Raw genomic sequence first — 16,853 nt, 5'->3', positions numbered from 1 at the left:
ACATAAAATTTAAAAATGTAATAAAAATATTAAATGAGAACTGATATAGTCAGAACTACAGGACCTAATGAAAAACAATATTGACATATTCTGATGGTTTCTATCTCCTAGGCACAAACTGTTCAGGTTGCTGAAGTTGAGCCACAGTCACAACCACAGCCTTCACCAGAACTTTTGCTTCCAAATTCTTTGAAGCCAGAAGAAGGGCTCGAAGTATGGAAAAACTGGGCTCAAACCAAGAATGCTGAACTAGAGAAGGATGCTCAAAACAGACTGGCCCCCATTGGGAGTGAGTGTTTCAGAGGGAGGGGCGGCTTGGATGTGTCTAAAACTTAAGTAGAAGCAAAACAGAATGGCAGGCAAGTAGCATCTTTGACTCTGAGGACTAGAGAATTTCTTTGGAAGTATACTTTTTTCTGATGAACAGGATGTACTTCTCACCCTGTAAAATGAACAGGATTTATGGGATTTGCCCAAGTCCAGATTTTTAAATCTTTGGATTTCTAGTGTCAACGAGAGACCAAGTCAGAATGGCTTTTGGGAAGAACTGGGAAGTACCAGTGAGTTGTGTTTAAACCCTGTCTTGGTTTGGCCTCATTTATTTGCTCATATTATAGAGTGTGGTTTTTGCATTTCTCTGCTTTTCATTTTTTTAGCCCTTAGGGAAAGGAAACCTATTGAGTGATAGAATAATAGCATATGTTACTGCGTTAATAGAGCAGTTCTGAGCACAGATTCAATGGCCATTCCTAGCCCAAACCTTGATGGGCAGTATCTTCTCTGAGCTCGCCTTTGAACAATGTGATCAGCCAGTTAAGACGTCACTGTTGCCAGGACTCCCACTCACCCTTAGTAACTTGTGTCACAGGGCGCCAGTTGCTACGATTCCAAGAAGATCTGATCTCCTCTGCTGTGGCCGAATTGAATTATGGCCTCTGTTTAATGACACGCGAAGCTCGTAATGGAGAAGGTGAACCCTACGACCCAGACGTACTCTACTACATTTTCTTGTGTATACAAAAGGTAGGAAGCAGATCTGCACAGGAACTTGTTTGAACTTGTTCTCATTGGATGCTTTCACAGTACTCCTATTTAGGAAAGTGACAAGTACTTGGGGAGACACAGCAGGCTGACTGTTAGGAGTTCTTGCTGGCCAAGGCTGCATAGATCTTGCCTTTTTTTAGTTTTTGTTTTTAAATAATGGCCTGTATGTTTACTTTAGAAAAGAATATATGCAAATAAATATGTATCATTCTACTACTTTGGAAATCATGTGTTCAAGTATTTAATTAGGATCAGTGAAGTAGCTCAGCCCATGAAAGTACTTACTGTTTAAGGCTGATGACCCAAATTTCATTCCCAGAACTGATGGTGGAATGTATTTAATGATTAACTTTTTTTTTCTTTTTTCTTTTGGTTTTTCGAGTCAGGGTTTCTCTGTGGCTTTGGAGCCTATCCTGGAACTAGCTCTGTATACCAGGCTGGTCTCGAACTCCCAGAGATCCGCCTGCCTCTGCCTCCCGAGTGCTGGGATTAAAGGCATGCGCCACCACCGCCCGGCTAACTTTTTTTTTCTTAAAAGCATCTGTTTAATTCATTTTCTTAAAGTAAGCATGTAGTTTTCATAAAGTTACTCAATCTGGTGCTCGAGTATAACTTTTATTATACCTTACATTAATACAAAACAGTGGTTTGAGGGAGTATGGCTAAAATTGTATACCAATCTTTTTGGCTTTTCAGGATAACAGAGAGGCTGGTATAATGGCAGTTTAGGGGAGCAGAGGTAGATTTCTTCATACTCAAGACTCTAAAGGATTCCGCAGTGTGATGCTACAAGACTTGTTTGTCTCTTGGAGCTTACTCTATTGCCTGGCTCTGAAAACAGTCAGCCTCCAGGTTTATTCCTTTCCTTCTGGTCCTAACCCAGAACTACCCAAGTTATCTCACGTGCTGTCTCTATTCATAGAAGACGGTGGTAGTGTAGTAATCTCAGTTTACGAGAAAGGAAATGAAAAGACTTACACTTGTTAGGGCCTAAGAGAACTTACTACTCTTAAAGAGGACATGTATTCAGTTCCCAGTACCTACATGGTGATTCACTGTCATACCTAACTCCAGTTCCAGGAGATCCAGTGCTTTCTTCTGACCTCCAAGGGCAGTAGGCATACATGTGGTACCAATTGTGTGTAGATGAAGCACTCCTAGTCATAATGTTGACAAGATTAAAGTTGGATGTGGCAGTATCTACCTTTAATTCCAAGCACAGTTGTGTGGAACAGAAGCTGATAGAGGTTGAGACCCTATCTCAAAAGTTAAGCCAAATTAAAAAAAAAAGATTCGTACATGTTACCACAATGCAGTAACCTTAACAGACAGGGTGACACCCACCCCGGCCCTTTTTTTGGGGGAGGAGGGGTAAGGGAGACGGTTTCTTGATATAGCCCTGACTGTCCTGGAACTCACTTTGTAGACCAGGCTGACCTCGAACTCACAGAGATCCCACCTGCCTCTGCCTCCTGAGTGCTGGGATTAAAGGTGTATGCTACTACACCCAGCTTCTAGTCTTGATTTATTTTTTTATTTTTTTGTGCATTGGTGTTTTGTCTCCTTGTATGTCTATGTGAGGATGTTAGCTCTTGGTGTTACAGATAGGTGTTAGCTTCCATGAGAGTGGTGGCAATTCAATCCAGGTTCCCTGTCTGTCCTCTTTAACAGCTGAGCCATCTCTCCAGTCCCCAGTTCTATTCTTGATTTTTAAGAGATATTTTATTTGATATGTATGTGTGAGTATTTCTGTGTGTGTATGGGCACTATGTGTAAGCAGTAGGGGCTAGCTATGTGGATGCTGGAAACTTAACCTTGGGTCCTTTGAAAAGGCAGTAAGTGCTCTTAACTACTGATCCATGTCTCCATCACATCGTCCCCCCCCCCCATGATTTTTACTATAGTTCCTTGCCTATATGTATAGTATTCACAAAAGATCCTTTAATTCATCTGTCAGTAATGTAAATTTCTGTTAATGAGATTTGAGGTAGGTATGCTGTGGGAATGACACCAGTTGAACAATTCTAATTTAATCTCGTTTTGGTTTTTGGAGACAGGGTTTGTCTGTGTAACAGCCCTAGCTGTCCTGGAACTAGCTCTTGTAGACCAGGCTGGCCTAGAACCCACAGAGATCTGCCTGCCTCTGCTTCCCAAGTGTTGGGATTAAAAGGATACACCATCACCCCCTGACTGTTTGTTTGTTTGTTTGTTTGTTTGTTGGAGAGAATAAGGAAGTGGTGGTAGTGAAAAATGTTTTCCAAAGGTTTTACTCGAGATTACCAGTAACATTTGTCAATTACTTTTCTTTTAGTATCTTTTTGAAAATGGAAGAGTAGATGACATATTTTCTGATCTTTACTATGTTCGTTTCACGGAGTGGTTACATGAAGTTCTGAAGGATGTGCAGCCCCGTGTCACTCCTCTTGGTAAGAATTTCCCTTGTCTTTGAATTTCCCTCTTTCCATTTGAATTTCTTTACTGTCTTTTTTTTTTTTTTTAATGTACATTGGTGTTTTGCCTTCATGTGAATCTATCTGTGTGAGGCTGTTGTGAGCAGAGAGTTGTGAACTGTCATGTGAGTTCTGGGAATTGAACCTGGGTCCTCTGGAAGAACAGCCTATACTCTAACCACTGAGCCCTCTCTCCAGCCTTGGGCTTTAAGAAGATAGGTAGCTAAGTTGGTGTGGTAAACACCAGCACTCAGGAACAGAGCCACGTAGATCTCTCTACGAGTTCCAGACCAGCCAAGGCTACATAGAAAGAACTTGGTCTTAAAAACAGAAAAACAACTACAAAAAATCCTGTAATTGGAGGTTTCTTGTTGCATCTTGTCCCACAGCCACTTTTAATGTAACCACTCAGAGGCTTAATTACATACTCTTTGGCCTATTAGCTCAAGTTTATTATTAACTAACTTATTTTTATTAGTTTATATTTTACCATGAGGCTCATATCTTGGTTCTCTGGCGGCTGATTGCATGTCCCCCCGACTCCACCTTCTTTCTTTCTGTATTCAGTTTGGCTTTCCTGCCTAGTTATAGTCTGCCCTGCTCTAGACCAAAATAACTTTATTCTTCAGCCAATAGGAGCAACACATATTCTCAGTGTACAGAAGGGTATCCCATATCAAAACCCAACAAAAACAAAACCATGGGCAGTGTTTTTGGCTGACTGCAGCATAACTGGGGGGGGAAGGGACTATCTATGATCCACAGACAACAGCTTGAGTCTCCGGTACTTTGTTCATCAGTGACCCCAGTGTGTCACACGTGTGATTACTAACAACTTTTCTTCTTGTCCAAATTTATTAATCAAACTAAGAATCCTAACTGGGTGTTGGTGGCACACATTTTTAATCCCAGCTCTCGGGGAGGCTGAGGCAGGCGGATCTTTCTGAGTTCAAGGCAGGCCTGGTCTACAGAATTTCAGGACAGCCTTGGTGGTTACACAGAGAGACCCTGTCTTGAGGAGAAACAAACAGCAAAAGTCATAGCCCACAGTAATAGAATGTGCTTGTTGTCTCAACTAGTAGGAAGTCTAAAACAGGAAGATTGCTTGAGTCAGAAAGCTTAAGGCCAGTGTGGGCAAAATTGTGACACCATGTCTGAGAAAAAAACCAAGTGAATAAAACAAACTCTAGGAATCATCATTACCTACTATGAAAGTGTATTTTTTAGGGGCTGGATAGATGGCTCAGTGGTTAAGAGTACTTGTTCTTGCAAAGGACTCAAAAGTTCTATTCCTGGTACCCATGTGTTAGCTCACAGACCATCTGTAACTCAAGGTCCCTCTTCTGGCCTTGACACTGACATACAGATGGTTTTTAACTGTGTGGGTGTTGGACATGGATTCCAGGTGTTCTTTTCTAAACCACCAAACCATCTCTTCCACCCCTTAAGGATTTTTATTTATTATTATTGGTTTTTTTTTTCCAGATAGGCATAGTAGCCTATGCCTTTAATCCTAGCAACTGGGAGGCAGAGGCAGGCAGATTTCTGTGTTCCAATAGCAAACTATCTTCCTTGCCTGGAACATCAGATCCTGTTCAGTCCTTTTCTTCCTTCAAGGCTCTAAATAGTTTAATTTAAAAAAAAAAAAAAAAACCAAACTAAATGGTGGCATCACACATCTTTAAATCTGTTTTATTTATTTGTTTATTTAGGTTTTTCAAGACTGGGTTTCTGTGTAGCTTTGGAGTCTGTCCTGGAACTCATTCTGTGTAGTCCAGTGTAGTAATAGCAGCGGCAGGGCTGCATCCCCAGCACCCTGGCCACCTGCTTGGCTAGCTTATGCCCCGAAATAACAACACACAAACTGTATTCATTTAAACACTGCTTGGCCCATTTCTATCTAGCCTCTTCTAGGCTAATTCTCATATCCCGATCAACCCATCTCTAATAATCTGTGAGCACCAGTCTTACCGGGAAGATTCTAGCCTACGTCCATTCTGGGTCGGAGCTTCATTGCGTGTGGCTGCGTCTGCTCCGGAGAGTCTGAGCTTACTTCCTCTTCCTCCCAGCATTCTGTTGTTTTCTCCACCCACCTGTGTTCTAACCTATGAGGGCCAGCCAAGCAGTTTCTTTATTTTTTTAACCAATGACCTTCCTCCATCAGTCCAGGCTAGCCTCGAACTCAGAGATCCACCTGTCTCTGCCTCCTGAGTGCTGGGATTAAAGGCATGCGCCATTCACTGCCCTACTTTTAACGTGTTTAAATCTTTAATCCTAGCTCTCCAGAGATAGAGGTATGTAGATTTCTGTGACCACACAGAGAAACAGTTTTGAATAACAAAAGCAAAAATTTTTTTAAAGGTTTATTTATTTATTATGTATACAACATTCCATCCATGTATGCTTGCATGCCAGAAGAGGGCACCAGATCTCATTACAGATGGTTGTGAGCCACCATGTGATTGCTGGGAATTGAACTCAGGACTTCTAGAAGAGCAGTCAGTTCTCTTAAACACTGAGCCATATCTCCAGCCCACAAAAACAAAATTTTAACTGGCATAATGATTCATTATCTTCCCAACGTTTCGAAGCTGAGATAGGATAATCTTAAATTCAAAGCCAGTTTAAGCTATGTATCAAGACCCTGATTCAAAAGAAAAAAGAATTATAAATCATTGTGTCTGTAGAATATTATTATTGATTTATCCAGTGCCAGCATCCTGGATAATATTTATGTTTAAAGAATACAAGTTTTCAGTGGAATATCTAAGTTAACTTTTATTTTACAAAACTTGTATCAGTACAGAATGTTTATGTGTAAATGCCACATGTGTGCAGGTAACCGCAGAGGCTGGAAGAGGGCATTACTTCTCCCTAGAGCTGGGTTGTTAAAGGTGTTGTGGGCTGCCTGACTTGTTGCTATCTTCTAAAAGGTACTGGTTGCATTCTAGCCACTGAGCTCTCTCTGTGATTTAAAAATTTGTTTCCTATTTATTCATCATCTTTTCCCTAAAGCCTTTGACAACCATTGATAGTTTTCTAATGCCTTGTAATTTTTCCTTTTAAGGAATGCCAGATATTTGGAATAGCTATTTCCATTGCTCCTGCTTTGATTAATTAAATGATTGATTGATTGATTGATTGATTGCCATTGTCTCACTGTATAGTGAGTCCTGGCTAGTCTGGAACTTAGAGGTCTACCCACTTTTGCCTCCAAAGTGTGCCACCATGTCCCAATTGGAATGATTAATTATTTATCTTTTTTGTGATTGATTTTTTAACTAGCATTGTGCACTTGTATCCTGTGTTTTTTGTTTGTTTGTATGTTTGAGGCAGGGCCTAACATTTCCCAGACTGGCCTCAAACTGTGTAGTTAGGGTGACTGAGTTTATGAACCTCCTGGCTCCATCACCCAAGCTCTAAGAGTTTCAGGTGTGTGCTGTCATCCCTAGTGTAGATGGTGCTGGGTATTGGACCCTTCATACATGCTAGACAAGTGCTTTACCACCTTTTTCGTTTTTCTATTTAAAAATTTTTTTTTGTATGTGTAGGTGTTTGTCCTGTGTGTATGTCTTGTGTGTATGTATGTGTGGTGGGCAGAAAAGGACATCATCTCCTAGAACTGGAGTACCTGCTTGTGAGCCACCATGTTACTTCTGGAAATAGAACACGGGTCCTCTGCTACAGCAGGCACTTCTCTTAATTGCTGAATCATCTTTCCAGCCCCTTTATGACAAGGTCTGGAGAGATGGCTCAGTGGTTAAGAGCCTTGGCTGTTCTTTAAGAGGACCTGGGTTCAATTCCCAGCACCCACATGGCAGCTTACAATTGTCTATAACTCCAGTTCCAGGGGATCTGGCACCTTCACACAGACACACATGCAGGCAAAACACCAATACATCTAAATTTTTTTAAAAAAAAGACAAGGTCTTATTAGCTCATATTGTTCTCAGATTCATTATGTAGTACTTAACTATTTTATTGTTTTGTTTGTTTTGTATTTTTTTAAATTCTTCGTTTTGTTTAGAGATAGTCTTTGTGTGTGGTCCTGGCTATCGTGACGCTTACTACATAGACCAGGCTGTCCTCAAACTCAAAAAAATTGCCTGCCTCAGTCTCCTGATTGCCAGGACTGTTACAAAATTTTTAATTTGTATATTTCTGTGTTTTAGTATGGATATATACATGTAAATTCAAGTGACTCTGGAGGCCAGAAGTGGGTGTGGTCAGATCCTTGGAAGCTATAAATAGACAGCTAAACAATGTGCCATTGAGGTGTTATTAGGATGAATGCAATTCAGAAAAGCACGTCACCATCTCAAAAAAAAACAAAATATAGCCAGGTAGTGGTGGCACATGCCTTTAACATCGACACTCAGGATCTCTGTGAGTTCGAGGCCAGCCTTGTCTACAAGAACTAGTTCAAGGACAGGCTTCCTACAGAGAAACCTGGTCTCGAAAAACAAAAACACAAACCGAAAAAGCACAGCATGAAATGCTTCTTAGATAAGGAACAGCCATGTATCATGGTGGAAATGAAAAAAATCACTAACATTAACATTGTGAGTTTAGCCTTTAAAAGCTGAGCCATTCCTCCAGCCCAGCACTACCGTTTGGAAGACCACATTTTATTTTATTTTATTGTTTTTTTTTTTTAATTATGATTTATCTTTATTTTATGTGCATTGGTGTGAAGGTGTCAGATCCCCTGGAACTGGATTTTCAGACAGTTGTGAGCTGCCAGGTGGGTGCTGGGAATTGAACCCGGGTCCTCTGGAAGAGCAGCAGTGCTCTTAACCGCTGAGCCATTTCTTCAGCCCCTTATTTGTTGGTTTTTCGAGGCACTCTGTGTAACAGCTCTGGCTGTCATGGAACTCCCAGAGATCCACGTGCCTCTGCCTCCCAAGTGCTGGGATGTTAAAGGTGTGTGCCACTATCCGCCTTAATACAACTTTATATTTACTGACAGAGCATGGAAATTGGAAATGTGTCCTTTGGCCTTATCATTCTTATTGTTCCACGTTTACTTCTTTGTTTTTGAGGAAAGGATTTACTATCTAGCTTTGGCTGGCACAGAACTCGGAGTGATCTCCCTCATGAGTGCTGTGAGTCTCCTGGCACACAATGCGTGTTTTGCGTGCATACACCAGGAACAAATCAATGTTAAAAACGTTACCTGTGTTAGGACTGGAGGTGGCTCATCACTGCTCTTAAAAAGGACCTGGGCTTGACCTTTGTCCAGTCCTGACAAGGTGGCTCACAACCATTTGTAACTAACTCCAGTTCTTGGGGACCTAACAGATTCTTCTGGGTTCCACAGGCACCAGGCGCATGAATCCATACATATATACATACCTATAGGCAAAAATACGTAAAACAAAATGAAATTAATAGTGAAAATTCAACCATTAGGGTTTTGTTTAAACATGTGTTGAAGTATTCCAGTTACTTAGAATACAATATAGTAGTTTTTGTTTCTTTGGTTTTTTGTTTTTTATTTTGTTTTGTTTTCTTTTTTGGATTTTCGAGACAGGATTTCTCCGTAGCTTTTGGTTCCTGTCCTGGAACTAGCTCTTGTAGACCAGGCTGGCCTCGAACTCACAGAGATCCGCCTCCCGAGTGCTGGGATTAAAAGCATGAAGGCATGCTTCACCACTGCCTGGCTGTTTTTTGTGTGTTTTTTTTTTTTAAGGAGTTTTAAAGAGTAAGACAAAGGACAAATAAAGTAAATTCAGTGCTTTTAAAAAACAGGACAGACGGCCGAGAAATGTCATTTGTTCTTATTCTTTTTTTTTAATATTTATTTATTATGTATACAATATTCTGTATGTGTGTATGCTTGCAGTCCAGAAGAGGGCACCAGACCCCATTACAGATGGTTGTGAGCCACCATGTGGTTGCCGGGAATTGAACTCAGGACCTTTGGAAGAGCAGGCAATGCTCTTAACCACTGAGCCATCTCTCCAGCCCCCAGCCCCCTCTTCTTATTCTTTTATAATTGTCTTTTCGTTTAGCCCAGACATGGCCTAAAACTCCTGGTCATCTAACCTCAGCCTTTTAGAACACAGATTAGGGCACATGCTACCATAATGTGCCATGTTTTTTTATTTTGAGTCGTTGTTGGGGACATTCCCCTATTCCCAGCACTCCTAGGAGAAGAAGGCAGGTGGACCTCTGAATGAGTTTCTATGAACTCTTATACGTGCATAATGAGTTCCAGGCCAGCCAGAGGTACATGGTGAGATCCTGTCTCCATAAAAGAAAAATAAGTACAAATTCATCACCATAAACAAGAACAAAAAGATCTTTAAAAAGAATCATTGTAAGGGCCAGATGTGGTGGTTCACACCTTTAATCCCAGCAGAGGCAGGGTGAACTTTTGAGTTCAAGCTCTACCTAGTCTACATAGTACATTTCAAGAAAGCCAGGGCTACATAGTGACACTTTGTCTTGAGACAGACAAAGTAGAATCAATGTGATCTGCAGATCATATCATTTCCTGTTGTGTTTTTCCAGTTTACAGACGGTCGGATCTTTGGGCATTTGGAATTTTTTCTTTTTTTTTAAGATTTTCTTTCTTATTTTGTATATAGTGTTCTGCCTGAATGTCTGCCTGCATGCCAGAGGAGAAGAGGGCATCAGATCTCATTATAGATGGTTGTCAGCCTGTGAGCCACCATGTTGTTGCTGGGAATTGGACTCACGACCTCTCGAAGAGCACCCAGTGCTCTTAATGTCTGAGCCATCTCTCCAGACCCTTATTTGGAACTTTTTTTAAAAAATATTTATTTATTTATTATGTATACAATATTCTGTCTGTGTGTATGCCTGCAGGCCAGAAGAGGGCGCCAGACCTCTTTACAGATGGTTGTGAGCCACCATGTGGTTGCTGGGAATCGAACTCAGGTCCTTTGGAAGAGCAGGCAATGCTCTTAACCACTGAACCATCTCTCCAGCCCCTTATTTGGAACTTTTAAGTTGGTCTTTTAATATTATCATTACTTTGGTAGCTAGCTCCTTTGATCTGATTTAACAGAATATTCCTGTTTTATCTGAGGGATTTCTCTCATTCTAGAGTCTGTTTTTTCTACCTGTAATGGGAGGTGGTATTTTAGCAATAAAATTAGAAGCTGTGGGTGATGATTTCTTCTAGATTAAGTTTGTGTCTCCTTTCTCCTATGCTTTGAAGTCCTGGTTCTTAGGCATTTTAAAGTCCTTTTTGGATTTTCATCACAAGGGTTTTTTTGTTGTTGGTTTTTGTTTTGTTTTGGTTTTTGTTTTTCGAGACAGGGTTTCTCTGTAGCTTTGGAGCCTGTCCTGGAACTAGCTCTTGTAGACAAGGCTGGCCTCGAGCTCACAGAGATCTGCCTGCCTCTGCCTCCTGAATGCTGGGATTAAGTTCAGGACAAGGTTTTTCTGTGTAGCTCTGGCTGTCCTGGAACTCGCTTTCTAGACCATATTGACATGGGAGGCAGAGGCAGGCAGATCTCTGTGAGTTTGAAGCCAACCTGGTCTACAAGAGCAAGAGCTAGGCCAGGCGGTGGAGGTGCACGCCTTTAATCCCAGCACTTGGGAGGTAGAGGCAGGCGGATCTCTGTGAGTTCGAGGCCAGAAAAAATAAAAAACGGAAAGGAAAAAGAAAGAAATGGAAGTGTATTAAATATTAATAGAAAAGAGGACTGTTGGGCTAGGCTGTGTCGTGCATACCTTTAATCACAGCAGTCAGAGACAGAGGCAGGCCTCTTGTGAGTTCAAGGCCAGCCTGGTCTGTAAAGTGAGTTCTAGATCAGCCAGGACTGTTATACAGAAACCCTGTCTCACAAAAAAAAAAAAATAATAAAATAAAAAACAACAAAAAGGAAAAGACTGTATTGAGCAAAATGTTTTTTCTTCCTTTTAGGAAGTGCCACCTTCACTTCCTGACTTTGGCATCTTAAAAGTCTTGGAGAAGTCGGCTGTGTCAGTTCATCTGCTAGACATGTCCCCAGCATACAAATGCTTACACATCTGTAATGGCCTTGAGCACATGAAGGTGCCGTAGTGGTCAAATCAAATGGCATGTTACTGCTTATCCAGGTTCAAGCTGTTGGTCTTTTGAACCTTGTAGCTATATGTTTATATGGGTATGAGTAATACCTGGTATTTTTTGGAGGAAACATGTAATTGTGCAAGTATCAGTCTTCCCTTTTGTTCATGAAATTGCCTTGCTTTCTAGAGATAGTGGATAAACATGTTCCAAGTCTCTACCCTAGACACCCTGAAAATGTGATCTAAGGACTGGAGAGATGATTAAGAGGTTAAAAGCAATTGTTGCACTTGCAGAGGACCTGGGTTCAATTTCCAGTGCCTACGTGGTGGTTCACAGCCATCCATAACTCAGTTTCCAGAGCATCAGATGCCCTCTTCTGACCTTTACAAGTACCAAGCTGTTCACACAATACATATACATACATACAAGCAAAACACTCATATGCATAAAATAAAATTGATTATAAAGAAAATATGATCTAACCTTTCTTAAAGTAAATAGAGTTTGGGTTATAGCTTTATGGACTTCACTTTCCTTAAACACACCTTTTGCGCTAATCATCTTTGATGTGTGTGGAGGAATTAGGTCTCAACATTCATAGAACCTATGGTTCTTCAGAACAACACCAACAGTGACCACCTTGAATGTTAAAGGGAAACAATTAGTCATTATGGCGTCCTGCCCCACAAATTTAATTGTGAACCAAGGGTCTGTGCTTTAACCAGCTCTAGAGTTTTTCTTTCTGGATTTTTGAGACACAGTTTCTCTGTGTAGCTTTGGAACTGGTCCTGGAACTCACTCTATAGGCCATGCTGGCTTTGAACAGAGATCCACCTGCCTCTGCCTCCCAAGTGCTGGAATTAAAGGTGTGAACCACTATTGCCTGGCCTAGCTCTGGAGTTTTTAACCATACCCTATGGGTATTTCCTCTGTTGATACTGTGTTCCTGTGTGGTCCTTGTGTTTGTGGACCTCTGTCGTGCAGTTGTTGCAGTGGTGCTCTGTTCCACCTAGGCTATGTTCTACCCAGCCACGTGACTGAAGAGATGCTGTGGGAGTGCAAACAGCTTGGGGCACACTCCCCTTCCACACTGCTGACCACCCTCATGTTCTTTAATACCAAGTAAGTGTTTTAGAAACTGCCTTCTTAGCTGCTACTGGCATTTACCCAGTGTGGATGGTGGAGACGCCGGGAGGACTTCTGTATCCCCCTGGCACATTTCAGAAGTTTGAGCTAGTTTGGGTTCCATTTGGCTGCATTTTTGTATAGTGAGTGGTAAGATGCAGACCGCCTTATGGGATCCCCCTCCAAATCCAAATCCATTTTAATATGGCTCTTTTCTGGACAATGGCATAGACATGACCCTGCTCAGATTGTGGGAGTGGGGAATGGTTCATCTGAGTCATTAATGGACTTGAAGTAAGTCGTCATCCTCTTGGCATCCCTCTTTTTGCCTTGCTTGCCCTTGTTGTCCAGGTACTTCCTGTTGAAGACAGTAGATCAGCACATGAAGCTGGCTTTCTCCAAGGTCCTTCGACAGACAAAGAAGAACCCCTCAAATCCTAAGGATAAAAGCACGAGTATACGCTATCTGAAGGCCCTTGGAATCCATCAGACTGGCCAGAAAGGTAGAGAAAGGAAACAGGAATGATAGCAACCATTACTGCTTATCCAGCCTGCCTTTGTCCTTATGGGGATGTGTGTAAGTTGAGGTTGTCTCGGTAGACATTGTCCATTTCCTTCTCCTTCACTAGAAACTGCAAACATTTCTCATAGGCTCAGGGATACCCTGGAGAACAAAGCTTTTCTCTCTTCGTGTCCATGCTTCACCCTTTCCTCTCTCACCCAGTGTTTACTCATTGAGGTAGTTGAATGCTTAAAGTTACTGATCTAGGTTTACAGTTGTGCTAGGTCTGTCCTATATGTTTGTTTTTAGTTATTTGTATGTGTATGCATGTGTGTGTTTACACCCACACACATGCATGTCCTTGCACAGGTACCACCTTGCAAGTGGTCAAAGGACAACTTGAAGGAATCAGTTTTCTCTTTCTGTTGAGTCTAGAAGGTTGAACTCATGTTTGTTTGTTTAATAGTTACAGATGACATGTATGCAGAACAGACAGAGAATCCAGAGAATCCATTGAGGTGTCCCATCAAGCTGTACGATTTCTACCTCTTCAAATGGTGAGGAGGCTTTATATACTAACCATACAAGTGAATGTGTGTGTTGTATGTTGATGATAAGATAGGCTTGAACTCCTGATTCACTTACCTACCTCCTCAACACTGGAATTATAGGTGTGCACCAATAAATCTGACTTTCATATTTAGCTTTTGGAACTGATTTGCTCTCAGACTGGAACTACTACAAAATGCCTCCCCATGACAAGATGCACATACAGCATAAGCATACATTGGGGCTGGAGACATGGTTCAGAGGTTAAGAGCAATGACTGCTTTTCAAGAGGTCCTGAGTTCAATTCCCAGCACCTACACGATGGCTCACAACCATCTCTAATGAGATTTGGTGCACTCTTCTGGCGTGCAGGCTTATTACATGCACACAGTTAGTGAAACGAAGTGGTGGGTAGTGTTGCTCGGGATTAGCGTGCTTATCCGGTGTGCCCTGAACTGAATCCCAAGTCCTACTAAAGAAATTAATTTGTTTATTTTGAAACAGGGACTCTTTGTAACCCAGGCTGTCCTGGAATTCACTTAGTCTAGATTGGCCTCAAACTTGACCTCAACAGAATCTACTTTTCTCTGCCTCTTGTGCTGGGAGTAATGGTTGGTATATGCCATCATACCTGGCCCAAGAAGTAACTTGTTTGCTCTGCCAAAATGTGTGATATACACAGCACTGCTATAAAAGGGATCGCTGAACTCTTGAGAGCTGAATCTTTGAAGACAGAGTCTCCCTATGTAGCTTTGGTGTCCTGGGATTTAGAAACCCAGGCTGGCTTCCCACTCACAAGAAATGTGCCTGCTCTTGACCTAAGTTTTGGGATTAGATATGTGTACTGCAATGACAGGCTCTGATTTTGACTTCATAGCCTAAACCAGGTGGCACACACCTTTAATGCCATCACTCAGGAGGCAGAGGCCAGTGGCTCTCTGAGTTCAAGGTCAGCCTGGTCTATAGAGCAATTTTCAGGGCAGCCAGGAGTGTTTCAGAGAAACCCTGTCTTGAAAAACAAACAAAAAAGTCTGTTTTTTAATGGCCATGGTCCTCTATCATTCTGCCTTAGATTTTGTTACTGCTGCTATCAACATAGTTGACAGCAACAAACATACATGTTCTGTCAGTTTTGGGTGTTTTTTTTTTTTTTGTTCCAGTATGGTATATCCTATCCTCTTCATATCAACGTGAGAAGGAGCTTTCGTGGTTGGGGTTTTTCTGTTTATATCATCTGCACTGCTTTCTCACTACTCTGCCAGTAGTCTTTATAGTTGAACAGAATCTCTGCTGGCTTATATCTGCTCGTTCTGGCCCATAACCATACTTTGCATCCAAGGACACTAAGCTTTCTTGTCTCCACTGGACACAGCTCCTCCACCGAAGCATTTCCAAATCGTCTTTCTTTGCCTCCGACTAGTTCCTCTGTAGCCCTCAACTGCTATCATTTTTTTTGCATGTATGTGTTTGTTAGTCGGGAATTATCTAGTAGTTGTTCTGCTCCCTTCTTTAACACTATACCTGACATAGACCTGGCACACATAAGTCTTTATCACATATGGAACAGATGGATGATGAATGTGAGGTGATGGGTTACACGAAGTCCTCAAGAAAGAGGTGCAGCACTGTAGGCTGTGGGGAGTGAGCCCAGACAATACATGTCCTGGACAGCTGGAGCTAGCTCTTCTAAGTGAAGTCTGCTACAGCTGGGATATAGATAGACTTATATATAAATTTAATTATATATAGATATATAAATATATATAAGTATGTATAACTAGATATATATTTAGATTTCTATATAAATCTATCTTGGACACATTCTAAGGTGTAGTAAGCAAGTACACTGGGTGATTTATCATAGCTTGTTTATATAAACCAAATAGCAGCTTGTCACTGGCCTTTACAGTAACCCCAGTTGAGTTCCTGGCATGGTGTGTGGAATGCATACAACTCTGTAGCTGTGATACACCTTCAAGTCTGCTGCCTCAAGAGCTTTCAGTGTGTTTGGGAGGCTTAAGCTGGAATAGTTAAAATTATGCTATTGCCCATCTTTTACTGAAATATTCTTTAGCCCCCAGAGTGTGAAAGGCCGAAATGACACCTTTTACCTGACACCTGAGCCGGTGGTGGCTCCCAACAGCCCAATTTGGTACTCAGTCCAGCCGATCAGCAGAGAGCAGATGGGACAGATGCTGACCCGCATCCTGGTTATACGAGAAATCCAAGAAGCCATTGCCGTGGCCAGCGCAACCACCATGCACTGAGGTGCCTCAGCCTCAGTAGACAAAAAAAGAAAAAATCCAGGAAATACCAGACAAAGACTTTTACACTAAAGAAGAGGCCTCCATTTTTTCTTTCTTCTTCTTCTTTTTTTTTTTTTTTTTTTTTGTTTGTTTGTTTGTTTTTTCCGGACCTAATTGTAGTTACGATGCTTTTCAGGCTACTTCTGTTAAAAATGTAAAAGGCAGCATTGTCCCTTTGAGTCTTCATAGATGTGTGGGCAGACCCCTTGATTCGTGGGGCCTTGGGATTTTGAGAGCCAGATGTCCTAAGAATTGGCTGGCTTTTATTCTTTCATGGGGAAAGGGTCTTGGACTGTTGGGACAAATATGGGCCCTTCCCTTTCACAAGGAAGATGGAGCTGCTGATGGATCAATCTCCTGGGGATCTCCACCTGACTTCGCTTTGGACTGACTACATGGAGCCACAGTTTTTTCTTCATGCTGACATAAACTTAGCATCTTAATGAAAGAAAAATGAGAGGAAATTCAATTATGATTTTATTAAAGACAATTTCTATTACACCCTCCTTTATGACAAGTGACATAGATGTTAAAGTAAAAACTTTACCATGCCTTTTTTTTTTCTTGGCCTAACATTGAGGCCTTAAACCTGAGGCTGCTGTGCCTGATGGAATTCTTGTAACATACACTTGTGTATCATATAAAGATACCACTCTTTCTCTTATGTATTCTTATTCTAGTTGTTTATTAAGAATGACAAGCACGTCTTTTCAACATGCTAGTGGATAATGTGTCTTTATTTGGGGGAGGAATTTTTGGGGGAAAATAGAAACAAAACTTAATTGGAATGGGCCCAGATCCAGTGTGGGAAGGAGGGGGACGGCGCTGGGAGGGACGGGACAAGAAAC

General features: G+C 41.5%; 1 protein-coding gene across 5 annotated transcripts in view; it reads left to right on the top strand.

Annotated features, from left to right (window-relative positions):
- Qrich1 (glutamine rich 1) overlaps nucleotides 1–16,723 on the top strand; it is a 42,866-nt gene extending 26,143 nt beyond the window's left edge. For all 5 annotated transcript variants that reach the window (XM_075964578.1, XM_075964580.1, XM_075964581.1 and 2 more), the window contains 7 exons: nucleotides 112–289; nucleotides 869–1,023; nucleotides 3,356–3,470; nucleotides 12,537–12,645; nucleotides 13,000–13,151; nucleotides 13,617–13,707; nucleotides 15,774–16,723. In XM_075964578.1, the coding sequence (XP_075820693.1) occupies nucleotides 112–289; nucleotides 869–1,023; nucleotides 3,356–3,470; nucleotides 12,537–12,645; nucleotides 13,000–13,151; nucleotides 13,617–13,707; nucleotides 15,774–15,966 (993 nt within the window). In that variant the 3' untranslated portion in view covers nucleotides 15,967–16,723. The remainder of the gene's footprint in view (nucleotides 1–111; nucleotides 290–868; nucleotides 1,024–3,355; nucleotides 3,471–12,536; nucleotides 12,646–12,999; nucleotides 13,152–13,616; nucleotides 13,708–15,773) is intronic.
- The last annotated feature ends 130 nt before the right edge of the window (nucleotides 16,724–16,853 follow it).

Source organism: Microtus pennsylvanicus, chromosome 3, assembly GCF_037038515.1.
Source record: "Microtus pennsylvanicus isolate mMicPen1 chromosome 3, mMicPen1.hap1, whole genome shotgun sequence".
In the NCBI taxonomy this organism is placed as follows: Eukaryota; Metazoa; Chordata; class Mammalia; order Rodentia; family Cricetidae; genus Microtus; species Microtus pennsylvanicus.
Note: the sequence above shows the minus strand (reverse complement) of the source record. Positions and strands in the feature narration are given on the sequence as shown.